Source organism: Carassius auratus, chromosome 40 (assembly GCF_003368295.1).
Source record: "Carassius auratus strain Wakin chromosome 40, ASM336829v1, whole genome shotgun sequence".
NCBI lineage: Eukaryota > Metazoa > Chordata > Actinopteri > Cypriniformes > Cyprinidae > Carassius > Carassius auratus.
In genome coordinates, this window is record NC_039282.1 from 5692666 (window position 1) to 5715587 (window position 22922).

A 22922-nucleotide genomic window follows, 5' to 3' on the forward strand; every position below is an offset into this window, starting at 1 on the left:
ATTTTTAACATTGAAAGCAACTTAAAGCAATGTTTGCCTGCACATTCCCAACTAAATGGATCTGAAAGCATTTATGGACATTGCAGAATACTCTGCTGCAGAGTCCTACAGTAGCAATACCTTCTGGCAGTCCTAAAACACAGTAGATCACTAGAAGTCAATTGTCCCAGTTCTTTAAACTAGGTCACTTACATCTTTTCGGATGAGCATTTAACTGGAAAAGGACAAAGAGTAGTTTTCTTCAGTATAGCTATTGCAAAACACTTTCTCTAGTAAATGTTCAGTTCACTTCATGGTCCTTTCCTTCAGAAAGATGCAGGCTAGTTGTAATGGTTTTCCAGGTAGGTGATTTTGCCCACAAGATTGTTCCACTGACAGCAAAACCTGCTGATCAGGTACTTTTTTAATGCAATTTCATGTGCATTTATATGCGTTTATCATCAATGATTATTATTATTATCTGGAGATTTGGCAGCTGGGAATATGTGACATTGAAGGAAACAGTATGTCATTGTGAAAATCTGCAGCCTTTACATTGAATTCACGCTCCATTCTTTTGTATAATTTTTTTATACATTTGCCTTGATTATCCTTACTTTCCCCTGAGTCTTATTTCATCTTTGATGTAAATGTAGTTTACATCTTGCAAATCCATCAGTGACTCATTACTCTTTATTAACAGAAAACAATACAAAGCAATGGTATTTATAAAACTGTAGAGATTTGGATGTCTTACTAACAGCTTTTAATTAATCGGAGGCTTCTTATGTTGATGTAAAGCATTCTAAAATGTAACAAAAATAGCTAAATACACGTTAGTGATCACAGGAGAATTGATTTCCCCCACTTATCATGGAATCCAGATTAATGAGTGTGTATCTATTAACACCATCTCTGCATTTTGTAAGTATAGCATTCACAGTGGAATATTGCTGGCAGGTGGAGTTCAGGCAGTGCATTTAATTCGTCGGTGGAGCTAATCAATCTAGTCCAGCTAATTGCATGTTTGCTTTTTAGTCTGTCTCGAGTTTTAAATGGGGCTGTTAACCTGTTTTGAATTTCCAGTCGCTGGATTATGATTGGAAATGCTTTATTTGATTCAGACAAGAAGGATATGTTCATGGATCAACATCCTTATCAATATCAAATCAATCATAAAAATGTAATACCATAATAATACTAATAGGCATTTAATATTCATTTAATATAAGTATAATATAATAATACTGTAATATAATATCACTATGCATTTGTATTATAGCATTATCAGTTTTATTATTATGGTATCATAAGTCTTATTTATTCCATAAATCACTTTCGATCACTAGATTTTCCTTATCTCATTTATTTATATTCATGTTCGTAGCAGATGATTACTTTGAAGTTCAGGCTGTTATGGTATTTTATTTTTGCATTTGCCATACACCCCCGATAGACTCTAATGTGTGTGTTTAAACCTTTAAACCTGCACCCTATGTGTTTCCACCTACATCTAGGTTGGCAGTGCTGTTATTTACCGCTCTTTTTAACCAACGTCTGTTCCAGTGGGAATTGTGTGTTTCAATTACCGTCACTTGCTGTTCTGTGCGAAGGCCTGTTGGGAGAGAATAAGTATCGACACAGACCATGTCCAGCATTAACCTCCATATTCAGGCTCCTTTGGGAGATGTTCTCTCAACCAAAGCTCTGTAACATTCGCTCTTGTTAAAACGCAAATGTAGACTCCGAGTGAATGCGTGCAACATACAGTCTTATCTGTTTTTTCCTGACTGCCTCAGACTCTGAATGACTACAGTTACTCTGTAATGTTTGATATGAGGCCAATGTTTCTTTCAGGACTGCTAATATGCACTATGCAAGTGTACAGTGTACTGTATATTTGACAGGTTTTCAACCGCTTTAATTTCTGCTTTGACAGCATAATACATTTGACATTGACAATAGGATTGATACACCACATAAAGGGAGCCATTGCATAGGCTTTTCATATATAAGCATATGTCATTTATCATCCACTTAAAGGTTTTTCATTTTACTTGGTTGGAGACCACAAGGAGAGCTTTTTAATGTTTCATAATAGTCATATTTTAGTCACATTTTAACATTGTTTAACTGCCCATAAACACAAATGTCTAGTCAGCCAATCACATGGCAGCAACTCCATGCATTTAGTCATGTGTACATGATCTAGACAATCTGCTGAAGTTCAAAACAAGCATCAGAATGGAGAAGAGACTTAAAATGTGGCATTGTTGTTGATGCCATGGGCTGGTCTAAGTATTTCAGAAACTGTTGATCTCCTAGGATTTTCAACCATTTCTAGGGTTTGCAGAGAATGGTTCAAAAAAGATGTGAGTAAAAGTTCTCGTTACAACCAAGGCACACAAAAGAGCATCTCTGAAAGCCCTAACGTCAACCTTTGAATCAGATGGTCTACACTAGAGGAGCAGAAGACTACACCAAGTGTCACTCCTGTCAGCTAAGAACAGGCTCACCAAAACTGTGTGTCTTCTTTAGTGTCCCATATAAGAATGAAGTAACTTTCATTCATAGTACATAGGATACCAAATATATAATACAGTAGAAAAAATTGTCAGTTCACATGCTGAATTGTACATACTGTATGTTTTTATATCAGAGTTTATTCAATCAGTAAAACGTTACTGTCATTGTAAGAAACACAGTCATTGAGGTGGTCTCACCTGCAAACAGGCCTCTTGGTGTAATTTTTCACCATAAACAACACAAAATAAAGGCAGGTCGACCTGACTCATGCCGGCTCAGCTCAAATCTGGACCATTACCCAGAGATTCAACACATTTAGCATTGCTGAGAGCCTGTGGAACTGAGCCAGTGGGTTTTATGAGGACACGTCTTGCAAGTGTTGTCAGGACAATCCCGCTCGCGATGGAATTTCATATTTCCATCCTCCACATACAAATGGAAATATTGCACGTCCAAACACATTCACATCTCGCTGCTCATAACATTGAGCCAGGAGTCACCCAGCCTGCAAATTGCCCATGGAAAATTCTTGTTTGCTTGACTATTATGCATGCCACCATCTATTCAGACCTTTGTGTTGGCCGTGTCCCCTGCATGCACAATTTCAGCCACGGGACTATGACATTTCCAAAACCCGTCTGCAATCGGTCACGGCGCACGAAATCCCTGAAATATTTTCATCAGGCAGTGCATCTCGCAGCATCTACATTCAGAAACATTATCCTGTCCTTGATGTTTTATCATTAGTCGGAAAGTGTTTGGGCTCCTACTGAGATCTTTTGATGGAGCACAGACAATAAAGTGATGGAGACAGGCAGCCAATTTTGCCTGCTGCGACTGTTCCCCAGCAAGGCGCCTGAGTATCTGTGCTAAAAAGTGGAATGATAGTCACATTGCACATCCACAGTACAACAGCTTGGCCGCATTTGCCAGCGCCATATTATTCCACTGATTGTGCAATGACTGTATCCAATATGACTGTGTATTTATTAATAAATGGTTCTCATAATGTAATTTTCTCTGTCTCCCGTTTCCATACTCGCGGCATGATAGGAAAGCTGCCTGAAAGATTTGAATCTCGTCGAGTGCTTTTTGCAGGGTGCAAGGCCCCTTTGGTTTTCTTCACACTGCACGTAAATCCCATTTGGTCTTTGGAGGCAAAGTTTGGGACTCACCATCCAAGCTGATCTGTTTGTTCTGGCCTTGTAAGACAATATCTGTTACATCTGCATCAGTTGCTGTAGTAATGATGTAAGCGTCAGCAAGATGCCGTGATACTTTCTCATACAACATCTGAGAGCAGCTGTCAGTGTGGAAAGAGAGGACAGAAAACGTAGATTGGATGCTTTCCAAAAGAGTCCGATTTTAATCGGATTGGATGGTTTGGATCACTTTGTAAACATTTCATGTGGGGTTTTTTTCGCTGTTCAGTCGAAACAAAACAAACAAAACAACTAAACGGATTTGAATCCGATATGCCAAAACGTTGGATTTTTGCTGCCTGTCTGAACAAAGCCTTTGGCACAGTGTGTTTCGTTTAATCACACGGCTTGTGTCAGCCAGTGTCATGCCCATTCAAATGCAGGCTTTACACTATTGCTTGGACATCTAATTCTATATTAAGCCATAGTACTTTATTGTTGCAGGTTGTAAGCCCATCATTTCAATTCTTAACATGTTTCTTGCATTACATTTTATCAAATATCTATAGCTGGTCAATTTGCCTTCAGCTATTTCAATTACACTGTTTTGAAAGAAAATGCATCACATTCAGACATGCAATTTCATGTAAAAACAAAAGGACAGGGTCTTAGGCCCCATTTATCTGGACATTCTTTAGTGCATTTACATCCTGTATTGCATTATATCTCAAGTGTGATTAAAATTAGGGATCCACAATATTGGATTTTTTGCCAATATCCGATAAGCCGATATTCTTTAACTCATTTTGGACGATACCGATATATCTCCTTTTGTTTGGAAACACCACCAAGTCTCTCCAGTGCAGAATTTTTTATTTTTTTATTATTTTGTTTAGTTTTTAAAAAAAAACTTATTTGTTAAAATTAAATAGACAATAATGAAGGTTTTATGACAGTACATTGAAGCTTTGAAAACAACTATAAATAAGCTATATATCAATCACTGCATTTTTCCCCCAGAAAGATGCAAGGTAACCCATAACATTTTATTTTAAGATTTAACATTTGTAGATGGTCTAAAACAAAAGTTGTAAAAATTCTGAAAATCTTTCAGAGCTTATTTAAAAAATAAAACATATTATACATTAATTAATAAATTAATTAAAGTATGTATAAAGTTATTTAATTTACAAGTGTCTTGTTTGTGATTTTTGTTTTATTTTTTTTGTTTTTAAGCTTCTGACCTTTTATTTTTTTTTTGTTTTTAAGCTTCTGACCTTTAAATAAAAACATACTCATTATTTTATGACATCAATTACTGCTTTATTTAATCAGAAAAACAGTCTAAATGTTATTTGTGTAGGCTATTTAACTTTAAATTTAATTAGAAGTAGGCACCCCCTACAGATCAAAACTCCTTACCGGATGGGTGTTAGGACCTGGGGGAGGCTGTCACTGTTGCTACTGCACATACTGAATCATAAACTGAATGTGTCATTCTGTACGTGCTTTTACAGATTAATTGCAAATGATCCAAAACAGTCAATCTAATCATTATTCAGACAAAACATTGCTTCAAGAATGAGCCACACTGCTGACCTGATCTAATCCTTATACCCTTTATTTTTCATAATGGCAAATACCGATATTTACATTTAAAGCAATTATCGGTAGATTCCGATAATATCCTGAATCCCTAATTAAAATAAAAGTTTGCCTGCAATTACCCACAAAAAAATGTAAAACTTAAAAAAAAAAATATTAAAGACAATAACGGATAGTTTAAAACATTTTATGTCATTTTGACAGATTAAAAAAGTCACTGAATAAAGTTCAAAAAATGGGTTCCAAAACTTAAAATCCTAATTTTCTGTTTAGGATAATTTCTGTTTAATGATATACACATTGCTGTTAAAACATTTTGAGTCATTTATTTTATTTTTTGTTTGTTTAAGAAACTTTAACTTGTAAAATTAAAATATTTATAATGTATAATATAATATTTCATAGTATTACATTTTATTGTATTTTTGATCAAATAAATGCGACTTGAGAGAGACTTCAAAAATGTAATACATCAATGCTTGCTGGGATTGTAGGTTATTCCCTCATTAAAGCCATTAAGTACACATTTTTGTACATTTCCCATTTTTGTCTTTTTGTTTTCAAATACATTTTTGTTTCAAATCAAAGTTTGGAATGTTTTGATTAATCTTAGAGCTGGTTGGTTTGATTCACATCTTTGAACTCTTTGATGAAAATGTAAAGAAATATCCCTATGAAAAAAAAAATGAATGGAATAAAATAAATATTTCCGGGACCGAGACATCTTAACAAGTGGGCAGGAACCGTTGCCCTTTATTACATTTCCTTACTTTAGAAACATTCCCACAGTAAAAGGATGCTAATAAGGCTTAGAAGTGAAGAAAATGGAAGACAATAAAGTTTGACTTGCCCCTTTGAGGATCTGGCAAGAGAAACAGGTTATTGTTCATTAAATTGGATGACCAAATCATAAGACCTGATAAATGTACAGCATGTTGGAGAGGGTATAAATCATTCCATCACAATGACAGATATTGGTCTGTATTATGTAGGCTACTGCTTATGGAAAACAAGACAGAAATACTGATTAAGTAAAGATTTTTGTCCAGTAAATGTGGTCCGGTTTGTGATTTGTTGACAAAAATATTCCCAGGTGTAAAGGGGGTCTTGGTGAAGAGATGCTCCTCTTTCTTTCAGATATCTCTATCATACTAACGTGTGGCTTTTGTGACTTCGCTCCTTCATTTAATACCTCTTATGTGTGTTTTCATTTTCTCCATCTAGATGTTCTCACCACAACCCCCCCACCCACCACTACCACCATCAACGCTTTCCAAGGTACAGTATCCCATCTGAGCTGCAGGGTTCTCACTCCATTTCAGCCTTTTTTTTTTACATTTTTCCTGTGTCCTGCTGTGCTTGTGCATCTACTGTACATGTATGTGCGGTGAGAGAGTATGCCACTGATGCATGTTACTGTCCGTGGAGAAGAGGGTACAGTGCAGGGGCTCGTGCGGAGACAGGCGGCCGGTCTCAACGCAGATAGTGGACTTGGTGGCCTTGCTGCGCCTCACTGTCATTGTCACTTGTCAGGTTGTGCTTGTCAAATCCTTTTCTCTCACACGCCTGATCTTCAACCATAGAGATTCTTTTTGGAGCGAAAATCTTAACAGGATCTCAGCGTGTTCGCACCTCAGATTACGATTACAAGTATCTTCAGCCTTCCATAAGAATGACACCAACACATCCTTGAAATGCTCTGATGAAACACACACTGTAAAAATGTTGATCATAATTGCTACATTAAATCCAGTACTTGTTTCTTACTTGTTTTTGCTCTCCCACATCACACAATATATGATGCATTTTGTTTTGCTTTTGACAACCGTTTGTAAGTTCAGAATTATGGCCAGTAATAGAGGAAAATGCAAACATGATCCAGATGTTTTCTGCTACATCTGTGGGTTTTTTAATACATCTAAACATTAACTGGAAATGACAGATTTTGTGAGGAAAAACATTTATTTATAGACTTGTAGACATTAAATTGAGTATTTGAATATATTTTTCCGCTCCATTGCAGATTGTATATTTTTAATACCTGTTTTCTTGTTGACTGATTTTTTTTTAAGTATATTGTACAAGAAATTACTATTTCAGTCTTTCTGCTTCAAATTTTGTTTAATAATTCAATGCGTTTCTTGCCATTTCTTTGCAATTATGTGCAAAATTTACTGGCAATGTTGGGAATTATTTTTACACCAAATTTTGTCAGTGTATCAACATTCCTCTTTTTTTTATGAATGTTGTCATCAGTTGTCATTATCAGTTTTCCGGTAGCGGTTTTATTCTGATCCTAAAAATACTCCACCAATCCATGTTTATTAACATGCAAAAGAAAGCTCAGGACAAGAAATTCCCAGCAAATAAATCGATGGCAGGTAATTGGTGCTATATAGAAATGTAATACATTTTTGATGAGCTACCAAAGAGTGAGAAAAGATAGCATGCACTCTACTATCAAAAAAAATCAATTAAGCCATAATGTCTTGCCGAAAAGCTCAGTAGCTTTAGGGGGTGACATTTAGGGATGATTGCCATTTATAACACAAAGTAAATGGCTAAATGGAAGCACCGATAGTGGCACCTTTAACAGATGCCGCACTTTCTCCTCTTTCGTAAAATCGTCATGCACAGTGAGTAGGAGCGTGATAGTGTCAGCCTTTCAAAAGAATCATCTATGCTCAGGACTTTTCTGTGATCATCAGGCTGAACTAAGTCATGTCTGGTTTTTGGTCGGAAAAGCCATCTTCTTGTGTTCTTTCCCGGGCCTAACTTCTCCGCATGCAGAGTAAGCGTGTAAGAAGTTTATTGGTGCATCCGTCTTAACCTCGGATTACCGTTCGAGCAGAACTTGCTGTAAAGCAGACATGGCGGGTAATCCACTCACACTGAGTACAGGAGAACCCGGGGGACCTGCTAGACATCTGAAACAGTCACAGTGTTTTATCTGATACGCAGTATGGTGTTTAAGGCCTGTGGATGGCTACGGCTGGAGAAACATGACCCTGGGTCCTGCGTGTTTAATCTGTGGGTGTGAGGGGTCGGCTCAAGGGGATCGGAGCTGCTGTGGATCAGCGATTAATATTGATGGGTGAATGTGAGTGCCAAGCTGGTTTCTGTGATGACAAAAAAAGTGTTCCATACATGTGGATATATTGTCTGAATGCATATGGGACAACCTCACAGCATTGTTTTTACTGTACATACACTTGACTGTATTATGGTATCAACACTGATTTTACACATCATAAAAGCAGAATATGTTATTTTTCTAATTATTTTTAAGACGATAGAGGCTTTAATGCTATATGTGTTTATATTTGTTTATGTTTGAATATGCAATATATATATATATATATATATATTACCAAAATCTTTCATATTGTGTTTCAATTATTAAATATATTTTTGAAAGAAATTAAAATTAAGAAAGGCTGCATTGATTGTAACTGACAGTAAATCTTTTTAAACTTTCTATTCAAATAATCCTGGCAAAAAAAAAAAAAATTACAGTTTCCACAAAAATATGAAACAGCACACGTTTTCAACATTGATAATCAGAAGAAGAAAGTACTGTAGAAATATTTTGATACAATATTCTATGTAAAAAATAAGCATAAAGTACTCAGTTACATAGACTTGGAGTATAATGCATAAATAAAATGCAACACTATTATTATTATTCAATGCTTTTAATGTATTTAAACGCTAATGTAACATCACCAATATATGTAATCATATAAATATAATATAAAATGATTGTTAATTGCCCAATATTGCTGAAACATTTTTAATAATAAAATGTTTCAGTGAGTGTGCAGTTATATTTTGTCTTTACTAAAACTGCCCAAAATAACAGAACTGTCTCCATCAGAGGTACTGGTGCACACTTGGTCTTGAAATGCCATTTTTGTCTGAGGTTCTTTCAAGATTTTGACCAGGTCTGCAAGTTTAGTCTATGAGTATGAGGGGTCAGTCAGCATTATTTGATTTAGAGGGGATTGGATCTGCCATGGATCGGTGATTATTATTGATGGGCGCAAGTGAGTGCCAAGATGGTTTCCATGAAAGGGCAAAAAGCGTACCATCCAACTGGATATATGGATGCCCTGCTGGGTATTGATGAAATATAAAACAATGAAGACAGCTGAGCTCTAGATCAGGTGCGCCGCAGGGCGGGTTTATATTTTATAAAATGGTGTCAAGTTAGAGGAGGTTTTTTTTTTTCAGGAAACTCCTGCTCGATGTGAATGCACATAGAATACTCATCAGCATTTGTAGATGTTTTTCTCCTCTCGTTATCCGGTATCGCCACCTCAAACTTCCCTGTCCTAGAAATCTCCTCCATGAATCTCCCAAACAATCCAATTAAGAGCGGAACGTGGAGACGGGCAGCCGGCCGCATCCAATTGTTTACTGAGTCACTTTTAGCAGCTTTGTTTTTGCGTTGGGACGATGCAGACATTTAAAGGTTACCATATTGGCGTTAAATCCCTTTGAACAGACAAAAGATGATGCGTCCTTGCTCCATATGTAGACATCAGCAATGTTCTCCCATCTAATGAGTTCCTCCTCAGAAATGTTTCAAGGCCTATCCAATATGTCCTGGCTGCGCTCACTGTGCCTGCAGCTAAAGTGGAGGGTGCTGGGCTCATGGATCTGTCTGCTGAGTGTCATTTATGCAGCTCTGCGTGGGAATGATGGAGTTGCTGTCATCCAAACAACACACTGAAGACTTTGTGTATCATTAGTCTTAAAACAAGCTCTCCAGCTTTGGCCGTGATTTAATTTGTCACCACGAATGTACTGCGTTCCTTCCTACCTTATGATCTTCTTTCACAACACAATACCAGAGAGGGCTAATTTTAGACCTTTCTTACTGTTTGTTGACTTGAGGCACACAGTCTCTTGTTTTCTGGCATTGTTGTCAGCTGCATTTCTAATACGTAAGCTTTTGGCTGCTTAGCCGACTTAAGCCCGATGCACGCTGTGCGATTTTGGAGACAAACTGTGGGATTTGTAAAACGATGGCAGAATAGTCTTTGCTTGTGACACCCTCGCCAGTGAATGATTAAATGCCTTTAATTGCAATAAATTGAAGTACAGGCTATCGATTCAGATTTACAAGCTTTCAATTATGATTACTTACGATTAATTTTGAAACATTTAATTAAACAACAGTGGTCAAACCATGCATTCAGTTGCCGTTTAACCAAAAACTGCTCATTGAACCAACTGGAGTAAACTAGAAATCACATGTCTGATATTATACGTTAAATAATTACGCATTTTATCGAAATACTCCAGGAACTGCTCTGTAAGCGTGGGTAACTTTTAAATTGCATTTCTTGTGAATAATTTTTTATGTGTTTTATTAAGATATTCGATTTCTGAGAGTAACGATAATTTGATGTTCATTTAGTAAGCATTCTGATGGATTCAGGGAGTTCGTTCATTAAAGGATCCCTCAGAATAATTCAGACAGTAACCTCTGAATTCATGGGTCTTCTTGACAGATTCCTTCAATCATATATTCGACTACACTTGCGCCGTATGTTCGGATTCAGAAGAGTTGGTTTCAGAGAGTCATTTGTCCATTAACTGGACTTCAGTGGAAAAGCCCTAATTAACAAATTGTACTGTGATTAACTGTAATGAATATTGCAGGAAAATAAAGTTCTCACTGTATAATGAACATTGATGTTACTGTAGCTTGTCTATATGATATGCAATATACTGTATTCTATTGTTCTCTTTCTGTTATGATTGTAAATACCTTGAATTTGCTTTGAATAAACAGCCCACAAATTCACTCTTTCATCAAGCCATGACAGACTTCAACATTAGCACAATGGCTTGAGAAGTGTCAGAATGTGACAGAGCTGATCATGTAAAACGCCCAGTCAACCCTGTCAATTGCGACCAAAACCCTAAGACTGACATAAAAGACGGCTGATGTGGCACAGTCTGCTTTGGCTTCTACCCAAGATCTCATGGGCTCATATCGCACACTCTGTCAAGGAAAAACGCAAAGGACAGAAAAAAAGAGTCTATTAGAGAATTTTTTTTTAAGAAATGCACAGCGGTGGCTCATTATCAGGCATCATTCTTTGTAACAGCATGGTATCACACAGTAAGCTTCACAGTAACTCATAGAGTAAATCGCTGTGAATTCCCACCAGATGCAGTTGTACTAATCAGATGTGAAAACACAGTAGCAGATGTTGCCTTTGGTCACCCCATATGAGCTCCTCAGAGAAGTTTCCTCTGTTGATTTTTTTGGAGAACAAAGGAAGGCATCAAATGCGAAAAATGGCACACACCGTGCAGTCTTTTTCAGAGCCGAATCCACTGTGATTACGGCATGCGGCATGACGGCTAAAAACCCTTCATTTGGATTTTACCCTCCAATGCTCTCATTAAATGATACATGTAGATGTTCTGCAGAATGTAGGCTCTGTCTGTATTTCTGTCTGTCTCTCTAAATTGTTTGATCATTCTATCATTCTATTGTTCTATCCATGTAATCGAAATAGTAATATTTGCTTTCTGACTGATATCACAAATATTTTCAATATTCAGTTTTTCAATCACATAACAGAGGGAGGTTTTGAAGTGCGTGTTTGTGATATATCACATTGTATAATGTGTATTATTTCACATACTATATAGCATAGCGTGCAGTATGCAAAATTCCATTTTAAACATGCCTGTGTTTCTATGGACATTGAGCAGCCACCTTTGGGCTGGACGTCCACGCAGCCAAGCAAACCACCAAGCTCATCTTTCCCCTTCCTGTTCCCAACCCAAAAGCTTTATACACTGCTGTTTGTGAAGTTGCATCGTGTTGTTTTGTTTTTTGTTGCATCAGTGTGCTTTGCCCAGTCTGTGTTACTGTTTATTTTCATCTCATCTCTTTTTGCATGCATGCTCTTTCCCCCTTCTGACCTGCTCATGAGCCCAGACATCCAGCGCGCTCAGAGCCTCTACCCCTTCTGCATAAATCTGAGCCGGTTCTGCGCTCCTGCTGCTGCTGCTCTTTCATGTGCGCTCTCATAGCCCACATTAATATCACAGTCTACAATCATGCTGCAGTCATACATGTGTGAGAATGTCACTTTGCTTAAACGCGCTGAGAGCCCACGAATCAAATCAGCACTGGAAGATTGTTCTTTCAGTGGGGGAAATAATGGGCGAATGAACTGGCATCAGGGGCTGATGAGAAGACCCAATGCGTCATCGTGCCGCAGTGCCACCGAGTGCATGTGCACGATCGTGTTTTAAAATGCAAAGTTTGTTGTGTACGGGGGAGGATAAGTGATTATCATATGTCTTGTAATTTCCCTTCATGTCTAATGGTGAGCTGTAGGAGGTCTCGAAGTCTTCAGTGAGTTTTAGGCCTTTTATTATCATCTCAATATATACATGAGTGGAAAAATAAAAAGCCTGTGGTTGTGAAAATTCTGAATTTATTAATTGGTATCCTTTGAGTTCAAAAATGTAAACTTGAAATTAATTGCTACAGGATGTTGGAATGACAGGATGATGAAATTTATTTAAATAAATAAAAAAATCAACATTACAGGAATTTCATTATTTTGGAATTATCTGTTATGTTCATATGTGACAAAATGCAAGTAATTATATTATTATGTAATATTAAACCCAGTATTCTATGGTGAAAATTAAAGTTCAATTATTTAATATATAATGTAATTGTTTTATATAATATAAAAAAACAAATATACATGAAACTAATTGTAATGTAATGTTTGTATGTATAGATAGATGGATGGATGGATGGATAGATTGATCAGGATGCAATTTATAATTGAATTTTAAGACTCATTTGTTTCACAAATTAAGGGAATAAAACTTGTATAAGTGTGAGTGTATAAATATAAGTGTATATATATATATATATATATATATATATATATATATATATATATATATATATATATATAATTGTATTTCTTTAATTTGTAAAACAAATGAGTCTTAATGAGTCTTATATATATATAAGCAGATGAGCGTTTTTCAGGTTCATTGTGCTGTCATTCAAGTACAGTAATGTTTAGTGTGTGAGTAACACACTATTCACTGAAGCCTCTGCATACTTGATTTTAATTGAGGTTTCTTTACCGGTGTCAAACAGCACATCCTTCTTTTGGTTTTGTCCCTGGTACGTGAGACATTTAGCCTTTCATTCTCGCAGATTCTGCTTTCAGACCCCAAGTGCACTTTTCTCTTTTTTGATAAGTGTTTTATTTTCAATCCCTAACTGTGTAGCCTAGCAACAGGCAGCAGGCAACAGTTCAAGGCCTAAACATGGTGTTCTATGGAGGAGGAGCAAATGCCACGGTGAAGATTAAACATCTCAGGAACCAAACATCTTTTACAGTACCTGCCTCTGCAATTTGTTTATTTCATTTCCCAAAAAGCCCCAGGGCTCATCGAGCACACAATTTAGACAGGCTTTTGTCCTGTGTTTAATACTTGCACAAAGTTTTTTGCCCCAGAGAGACCAATCACCTGTACTCTGAGGACATTGGCTTCAACCAGACAAATAGATCAAATCCCCAGTGCTTTTACAAAACCCAATTCTGGGACCTCACCTCACCGGCTGTCTATTTCTAGTCCGAGCAGATAGGGATTTAGATCCCTCAGGTGAGGAGGAAGCTAATTTCTAGACAGAAAAGGTGTGATTTTGAGATACACTGATGATGGATAATGGTGAACCCTTGTCTAAGGTAAACCGTCTCTCTTTTTCCTCAGGAAGCTGTTGTGTGATTCTTTCTTAGTTATGTTTTCTTTTTATAACAGTCCAGATTGTGAGTTGCTACAGACACATGGATCTGATTAGCAACATTTTCTAGGTTTGTTTGTTTTTTTTTCCTCTTTTTTTTTCAATGCTGAGTTGAGGTTGGCCTGCAGGTAGCTGTGTCTGGAAGCAGATGTTTGGGTGTCATGCATTTAATTTAGCATTTCAGGCAATTAAATTGCAGAATTTTGTTCTGGATCTCCAAAGTATATCTGGATAATGCATTATATATTCAGAGCAGACTGTTTTAATGTATTCAGTACATTTTAAAAGCCTCCAGGGTTCATTTCCGTTCAGAAAGCTAACATGTGTCATGGGATTTGTGAGTACAGTTCTCTTGGGAGAATTTAAGATATCATCCATATGTGATATTAGTAAAGGGATTTGCTTAAACATATTTAAGGCTTATTCATAAATATAGCGTTTAATTTACAGTCTAGTAAATATGAGAATGATAAATTATATTTCTTGATGTTAATCTTTTACCCTAATCAAACAGGACTACTTTATGTTAATACCACTATTTTTTTTTCTATTATTTATATTCTATTAATATTTTTATGAACCATTTGAATTATCTTTCATATTAATATTTTTTTAATTTTAATTTTAAAGTCTTAGTTATTTACTTTAAATTGGTATGATTTAGTTAATTTTTACTTTTATTTATATTATTTTATAGTTTTAGTACTTCAACAGTTAGCTGCCAAGGCAACAACTTCCAATATTTATTTATTTTTGGAGTATATATTTTTATTTATTTTAAATCCGTCTGAATTAAATATGTCAGTATTTTTCTCACACAACAGTAAAAATAACAGAGCAAATAACTCTTCTCATAAGAAATCTAATCCCATCCAGAATGTAATGTTTATGATTGCAGGTATATTATTTTTTCACATTGTTTTTACTTATTTATTCTGACCTTCATTGAATACTATAAGCTACATTTCTCCCTGTGTTGCCTAGTGCACTTTCATTATGAATTTATACCTCCTTGCCAACTTTCTGGGTAAATATGAATATTTAACAGTATTTAACATAATATAACAGTTGGTGGTTCAAGCACATTAAAATTAAAGTGACTCTCAAAATTACAATGCCCATCCAATACATAACAAACGTCCTCTGTTAATAATTATAATTGACTTTTGCTTAGAAAATAATAGTATAGTTTAAACATCGTGCTTAAAGTGGCAAAAAGAGTTGAATCATGGACGTTGAGGCATGTTGCTCATGTGGAAGATGCAGGTTCGAGTCCAGCCTGCAACATCCTGGAATAAACTGCCAAGATAATATTAAGGAAAGTGACCATTTGCAAGGTATCCATCTACATAAGAGGGTTGGTTAACCATAACTAGTCATATTAGACATGGCCGAGTACCTTCTGTCCGTGCGGTTTAACTGAAGTGCTTTCAGCTTCATCATAGCACAGTTTGCCGTTTTCTCAGGTGATTAATTTTCAGTGAAACTTGTTCTGCCGTTACAAACAGGTTGCGACCGTTTGAGCTCCCATTTAGCAGTGTGGTTTTAATTACGCCTGTCTGCCGAGGGGGAGCAGCAAGCCGAGCGGCTGAGGCCACAACTGTCTGCAAGCCACTCAGACATGGAGCACATATGCTGCACGAGAGCAAATGAGTGCCGGGCGCAAATGGAGGGAAGATGAGTAATTCATGGCACGGAGTCAAGTCAGTGCACCCGGATTGTAATTTAGTCTGTTTGGCAGCGTTCACCTGAGTGCCAGCACAGCTTACAGCCCCCATCATGATATCATCATGATTCAAGAGCGCACAGAGCTCTCTTCACATTCCCCTCGTATACTTCTTATTTGTTTATGTGTTCATTTAGGTCTTTGCTCTCTGTCAAGAGTAATTCTGCTGTCTGGTGAAATACGCTGCGGTTTTAGACATTAGGAGCGCAGTAGTGGAGAAGGCCAACATAGTTTGATGGAGTTGCCTGTTACAACGAAATTACTTCTAAATTGTCAAGAAAGAAGAGGAGATGAATCTAGGGAGGTTTTGGTTGGTGTTTACCTCACCAATTTCGGTGTGAATTATGTTGTTGCGGTAGTGCCTTGTTGTTTGTTGTAGGTCACCTTGGTGAGAAAGCATCTGCTCAAAACAATAATATCATGTAAATGTTGTAGCTTGGATGGATGCTGGTGTCCTCAGCAGGATTCTTAAAGTCAGCGTGAAAACCCCGATTTTTTTTTTTTTTTTGTATGGGTAGGATGACTTTTTTTTTTTCATGGAATGCAAACAGAGTTATTATGAAAATGTCAAATCTGTTTTTGTTTTTCCATCAAATGAAAATGTTCAGTGGGTATTTTTTTTTATTGGTTTAACACACGTGTGTGTGTGTGTGTGTGTGTGTGTGTGTGTGTGTGTGGGTATGCAGTATATGCATAGGGGTGCTTCTCACGGGAGTCGCAATTTTGCCAAAATCATTGTGTGAAAATCTTCTATAATAAAACCTTATAGATAATCAAATGCTGAGTTGTTAAAAATCATCTAATGAAACATTTGTATTCAATGATTTTTAGCTTTTTTTAATGAGGCCTATTTATTATAAACTGAGTACATTATCAACCGCTCCCCCTTCGACACATTACTGTCACAGACAGAGTCACATGACCAAAATGAATAGAGGAGAGAAACAATCTGGGGCGCAGAACAGAAAAGAAAAACAATACATTAAAATACAGCACTGTACAAGTGAACTAACAGAAATTGCCAAGCTTACCCTATTATTTATTATTTATTTATTTTATTGTAAGTCATGAAGTCATTCAACATTTGTCTTTGTTGCCCCAGGAGGGCAAATAAGTGATCAATGTTTATATCAGTTAAAGTGTGTATCTATTGTTCAGAAAGTTAAGTCACAATATGTTTGTGAATAGGCGTTTGATTTACATTTGAGATAAAATGAGAAGATTGTTAACAAGGATAAAAACTATAGCAACCTTTTGACAAAATTTGCTGTTTTGAATTTAAAATAGGCTGTTTGTGTGATTCACGTAGATCTGATGAGTTTGTTTGAAAACTTGCTATTTCATACTTCAGTGATTTTATAATGTCTAAATATATATCCAAAAGCAAAAGCTATATTATGGAGTGGAAATGTTACTATGAGACAATGAGGGAATCCTAAGATGACATCTAGTGGCCAGCGTGGGAATTTAATGAAATTCAATTTAATAACGTATACATTTATATACTGTATATGTCAGAGCTTGAAAACGAAAAAAAAAAAAAAAATCAGTTCACTCCAAGCAGAATCGATATTTTACAATTTTTGTTCCTGCATTCCTCTGATATTATTTCCATTCCGAAACCGGTTCAGATGGAAGAAATACCAGTTAATAACGTTATTTTTTTTTAAACAATATTCTTTGCCTATAATTTGCTTAATAGTAATAATAATAATATAATAATAATAAGGTACAGTGTTTTCTTTACTCAAAAAGAAAAGGAAAAAATAGAGATCTAACGTTAGCCAATAACCCGCTGCACTTAGTCACAGCCAATACAGCATCATCTTTTCTAGATTTTGGCCAAATATAGGCTTAAAAACTTAAGTAGCGGCTCACTTCACATTTATTATCCCTATTAATTTCCGAAATAATGAAGGCTAAAATGCCTGTTGTCTAAAGCAAAATGTTTACAGACATTTGAAAAACAATTTCCTTTTAGTTTCTCTCTGAAACAAATCTTCTAAAGTTTAGGATATACAAATAATCAATACAAAAACAAATTAATTTAAGGTGAAGCTGATGCCTACCTCTCTTATTCCAAATGTTTCCATATTCCTGACGTATCTGGATGCTAAAATATTATTTATTATATAGTGTTTGTACTTTCATCGACATAAAACATCATCCTTTACATCGGCTATATCAGCACAGTTAGGCGGGGTAACGCTGAACGCAACATTTTGTATAGCGGAAGAGTGTAAATTCGTATTTGTTTCTTTAACTGTATTTTGATAATGAACAGGGTTCAATAGAGCAAAATTATGTTGTGTTGGCGCGATGGTCATACCAAAGCTAGAAGCAAGACATTATTCAAAGCTGTCAAGTTTTTCAAAATAATTAAAACTGTAAAGCTTTTGCAAAATAAAGAAAACTACTCTCTGCTGTTTCGCTTTCCTATCCGAAAACTTTGTAAAACGTCACAAATATATTGCAAATCCCTCCAAAAATAACTACAAAAATGAGCAATTCTATTTGTTAAAAAAAAAAAAACTTGAAACAGAAGTACTGTCTGGGGTCTGCCTTCTGGAGTTAAAGGGGATGTTATACAACACACCTTTATTTTGTCACTTTTTCCCCCCTGGTGAGCTTGTATCCTGAGCTTTTTGACTTTTTCTGCAGGAGTTAGTGTCAGGGGCTAGAAAACAGGAGGGCACCAACACTGATCTTGCATACCCCTCAGCAAATGTGCAGTTGTGCCCCTATATATACTGTATACTGTATAAGATCAGATCTCACTCACATCTCCTTACATTTTTTAATTGCAAAAGAAAAAAAGGGGTCAGAACAAGATTTATTTTTTGATTAGACATTTTTTTGAATGACATACCAATTCAATTTTCACAATAAGACCAGAAACATACTGTAAACTGGATTTCATGTTGGTTTTATCTAGCAATACTTTCTTTGCCCAACTAGCTTCAGAAAAAAAAGGATGCTGGTCAAAAAGACCAAACCATTAGATCCAAACAAAAATTCATGTTAATTTAATCATTAAAATATTTTCACCAATATTTGGTTTAAACTGACTCTACGGTTAGCAAATGCTGCACACTATGTGAGTGAGCAAAGATGGATTCTGTCAGTTATTGGTGAAGTTTTTTCTTGTTGTTGAAGAGGTTCCTGCAGAAGTGTCTATAGCCTCCAGAGGGAACGCAACTGCAGAGAATCAATGAAGGATGAATGTACTCATCGCTCTCCTGTGACAACGTCAGTGTCAATGTTTAGTTCCCTTTCTATCACTCTACTGTCAGAATTCTGCCATAATAAAACACTACTCACACGGCACATCAATGAAAAATGACATTTTATTTCCCGATGCAGACCACCGCAGTCTGCAGCTGTGATGAATCAACTGTTATCTGAAATCAAACCAAAACTGACAGAATTGTTTCAAGCATTAGCCGATGTGAGATTAACTTTTTTTTCACCATTGTGAATGTGAGAAGAGGAGCGCTGAACTCTTCACTGTTTGCCATTGTCTTGCTTTGTCTGAGAGGTAATTGTGTGTTAATGAGATGAACCCATGAGAGAGATTTCAAAAGCAAATTGAGTTGTGCAGGTGTTTGTTGTCTTGCACGTGCTTTAGTGTTTTAGATCATTTGAATTGCATTGTATTCCAAAATATTCACCCATTCAGTTTTGTCTTTTTAATTTAGCTCGATTGCAAACCGTAAACTAATCTTTTCCGCATAATGACAAGCAAATTCAGTGACATTCATTCAGTGACATTCAGCCAAGTATGGTGACCCATACTCAGAATTCATGCTCTGCATTTAACCCATCCGAAATGCACACACACAGAGCAGTGAACACACACACACCCGGAGCAGTGGGCAGCCATTTATGCTGCGGCGCCCGGGGAGCAGTTGGGGGTTCGATGCCTTGCTCAAGGGCACCTAAGTCATGGTATTGAAGGTGGAGAGAGAACTGTACATGCACTACCCCCACCCACAATTCCGTCCGGCCCGAGACTAGAACCCACAACCCTTCAATTGGGAGTCCAACCCTCTAACCATTAGGCCACGACTTCACGAAATAACATGCACTTGTGTTCATGAGCATGACTGTGGATCAGTTTTGTGTTTTACTGCATTAACAACTGTACTGGTGAAACCACTTTTGAAATTACAGCTTTTCAAACTACTCATAAATTTAAGTAGATCAACTAAAGTCAAGCTACTCTTTTGAAAATGTAGCAATTTTTAAATTGTAGAGGTCTAAGGGTATTTTGAGGCCTGGAGAAGTTTTGTAATGCATTTCATGCTTTTTTCAGTTGATTATAAACATCCAAATGGCTAAAGTCTAATCTTACTGTAATCAGCACAAACTGGGCTATAATAATATGAGAGCAGCATGTATGTACATGATTGTGTTGAGAAAAAAAATGTTTATGCGTGGTTAGTGAAAAACTAAAAATGTTAAATCACTTGCATAAGGCCATAAAACACATACAGAACATTGGTTCCCGGGACTTTGGAGAACTGAGCTTCTTTTCGGGGTTATCAAGAGAAAATGCCTCATAACGCGTATACGTGTGAATCGACTCCAGTATGTTTCTGGTCTTATTGTGGAAATTAAAAAAATATCTAATCAAAAAATAAATCTTGCTCTGACCTCTTTTTTTTCTTTTGCAATTAAAAAATGTAAGGAGATCTGAGTGAGATCTGATCTTATACAGTATACTATATATAGGGGCACAACTGCACATTTGCTGAGGGGTATGCAAGATCAGTTTTGGCACCCTCCTGTTTTCTAGCCCCTGACACTAACTCCTACAGAAAACTTTCTGCAAGTCAAAAAGCTCATTAAACAGCATGTGGATGGAAAGATACAAGCTCACCAGGGGGGAAAAAGTGACAAAAGAAAGTGTGTTGTATAACATCCCCTTTAACTCCAGAAGGCAGACCCCAGACAGTAGAACACTTCTGTTTCAAGTTTTTTTTTTTTTTTTTAACAAATAATATTGCTCACTTTTTAGTTATTTTTGGAGGGATTTGCAATATATATATTTTTTTAAGTGTTTAGTTCCAAAACGGCAAACGCAATAATTCAATTTAAAAAGTAAAGAGTAAAAATATGTTTTCTTTACCAAGAAAGTGGCAAGATGAAAAGTATAGTTCAAATATATTTAGACTTTTTGTAAGTATAAGTCAAGTATCATTAAATGTCATTTTAAGTATATTTCTGAGGAGTACATAAAGCCTATTTCTGGGAAGTAAACTAAAAGCACACTTTCCTATTTTTTGTTTAAAAGAAGTATACTAATAGCAATAATAAACTTCTTTTTCGTAAGGGTAACTAAAACCAAACCAGGCTGTTGTAGAATAGTTTTCTTTTAGCAGCCTTGTAATACTTCAGTTCAGTTAACTCACTATTTTTTTAGTTCGTTACAACTCAACACTGATCAACAATCTAACAGCACTGCAGCTGTAACATTATCTATGAAGATCCCTCAGTTTTTTGAGGCTTTCTGAGGCTATAGCTGTGCTCATGCTGTGGGACTTGTTTGCATGTTAGTGATAATGTAGGCCAGAGCCAGATGTGGAATACACATCCTACATGCTCTTCTTAATAGCCCTATCATTCATTATGCATATTACACATGGTGCAAAAAGTTGCAGAGGCAGCCATGCCAATCTTCTTTTTGAAGCGGTTATTTTTTGCACATTGTGACGCCAGTAACACTGAATTCATTACTTTGGATTTATTTCACAATTTGTGCATGTATTTGTCAAGTTTAATTAAATAAGTGTGTGTGACTGTTTCTGCATTATATTTTGTGGAGAAATTCACACTAATGTCCTTGCTAGACACTTGCATAACAATGCAACAAGGGATTCTGTTTACTGCACAAGTGTTCACTGAGCAGGTAGCAAAAGATGTGAATAAAACTAAATCCCAAAAATCTAGAGTGAATTAAAGCCATGAGTCCTGACAAACCACATTTTTGCATGCATTATATAATGAAATTATTATTATATCAGATGTTTTGATGTTTGTAGTTTGGTATTTAAAGAAGATGGAACGGACTATTCATGGACTTCTCATATATTCTGACTATATACAGTATATATATATAGAGAGAGAGAGAGAGAGAGAGAGAGAAAGAGAGATTTAAAGAACCAAATACACTGTAGCTAAGAGTCTTATCATCACCCATGTCAACAGTACTAAAGAGCTCTTCAGCCAGTAATAATGCATCAGCGTAATGCCAAAATAAAGGTCAGAAATAGAGGGATTCAGTGAAAGTGCCACATTTCCCATTACTTGTAAAACGCTACATAACTACAACACTTCTTTAGTCCAATTGCCAAAGATAGCTCAGCAGGCGGCGAGGTGCCAAAATAAGTCTGGCTGATTTTATCAAAGATGCCATTTCTTTTGCTTGTGAAGTAAACGACGCATCTACAGTCTCCCTGGTTCTGAGCCCGTTATATTTGGGGGGGAGGGGTGGTTCAGACGTAAAGGATGCGCTCCATTTGAGTGGTTTAGGGAAGGGATCGCACGGAAGCAGCTTTCTCTCTGATCAACAGTTTTCCGCTTTGATTGCGATGCAAAGGAAATTACCATTTGAAGTTGACTAATGTTTCCTTGTGATTACAAACCAAGCCAGTTGCATGCAGCAAGTCACTCAGAAAAGCTGAATGGCTGTGAGTTTGACATGAAAAGGCCTCTCACCAGCACACTGTAGTGTCTGCTATGGCATATTTATCCTTCCATCTACACGGTTCAGGGGGAAAATGTCACCAGCCATATGCTTTGTGGCAAGTGGCGGACTGCTTTTAGAACATTTTGGCAGCACGTTGCATTCGCTGACTTCACTATGTGAATGTGATTTACAGTATTGTTCAAAATAATAGCAGTACAATGTGACTAACCAGAATAATCTAGGTTTTTCGTATATTTTTTTATTGCTACGTGGCAAACAAGTTACCAGTAGGTTCAGTAGATTCTCAGAAAACAAATGAGACACAGCATTCATGATATGCACGCTCTTAAGGCTGTGCAATTGGGCAATTAGTTGAATTAGTTGAAAGGGATGTGTTCAAAAAAATAGCAGTGTGGCATTCAATCACTGAGGTCATCAATT

At 36.4% G+C, this 22922-nt stretch overlaps 1 protein-coding gene across 4 annotated transcripts in view; it reads left to right on the top strand.

The window, feature by feature from the left end:
• The window catches only part of LOC113058367 (cell adhesion molecule 1-like), a 183806-nt gene that overhangs the window by 153993 nt on the left and 6891 nt on the right, over positions 1-22922 (top strand). For 3 of the 4 annotated variants that reach the window (XM_026226198.1, XM_026226199.1, XM_026226201.1), the window contains one exon: positions 6477-6530. The exons of the other annotated variant lie outside the window; for it this stretch is intronic. In XM_026226198.1, coding sequence (XP_026081983.1) covers positions 6477-6530 — 54 coding nt within the window. The remainder of the gene's footprint in view (positions 1-6476; positions 6531-22922) is intronic. 4 annotated transcript variants of the gene reach the window in all.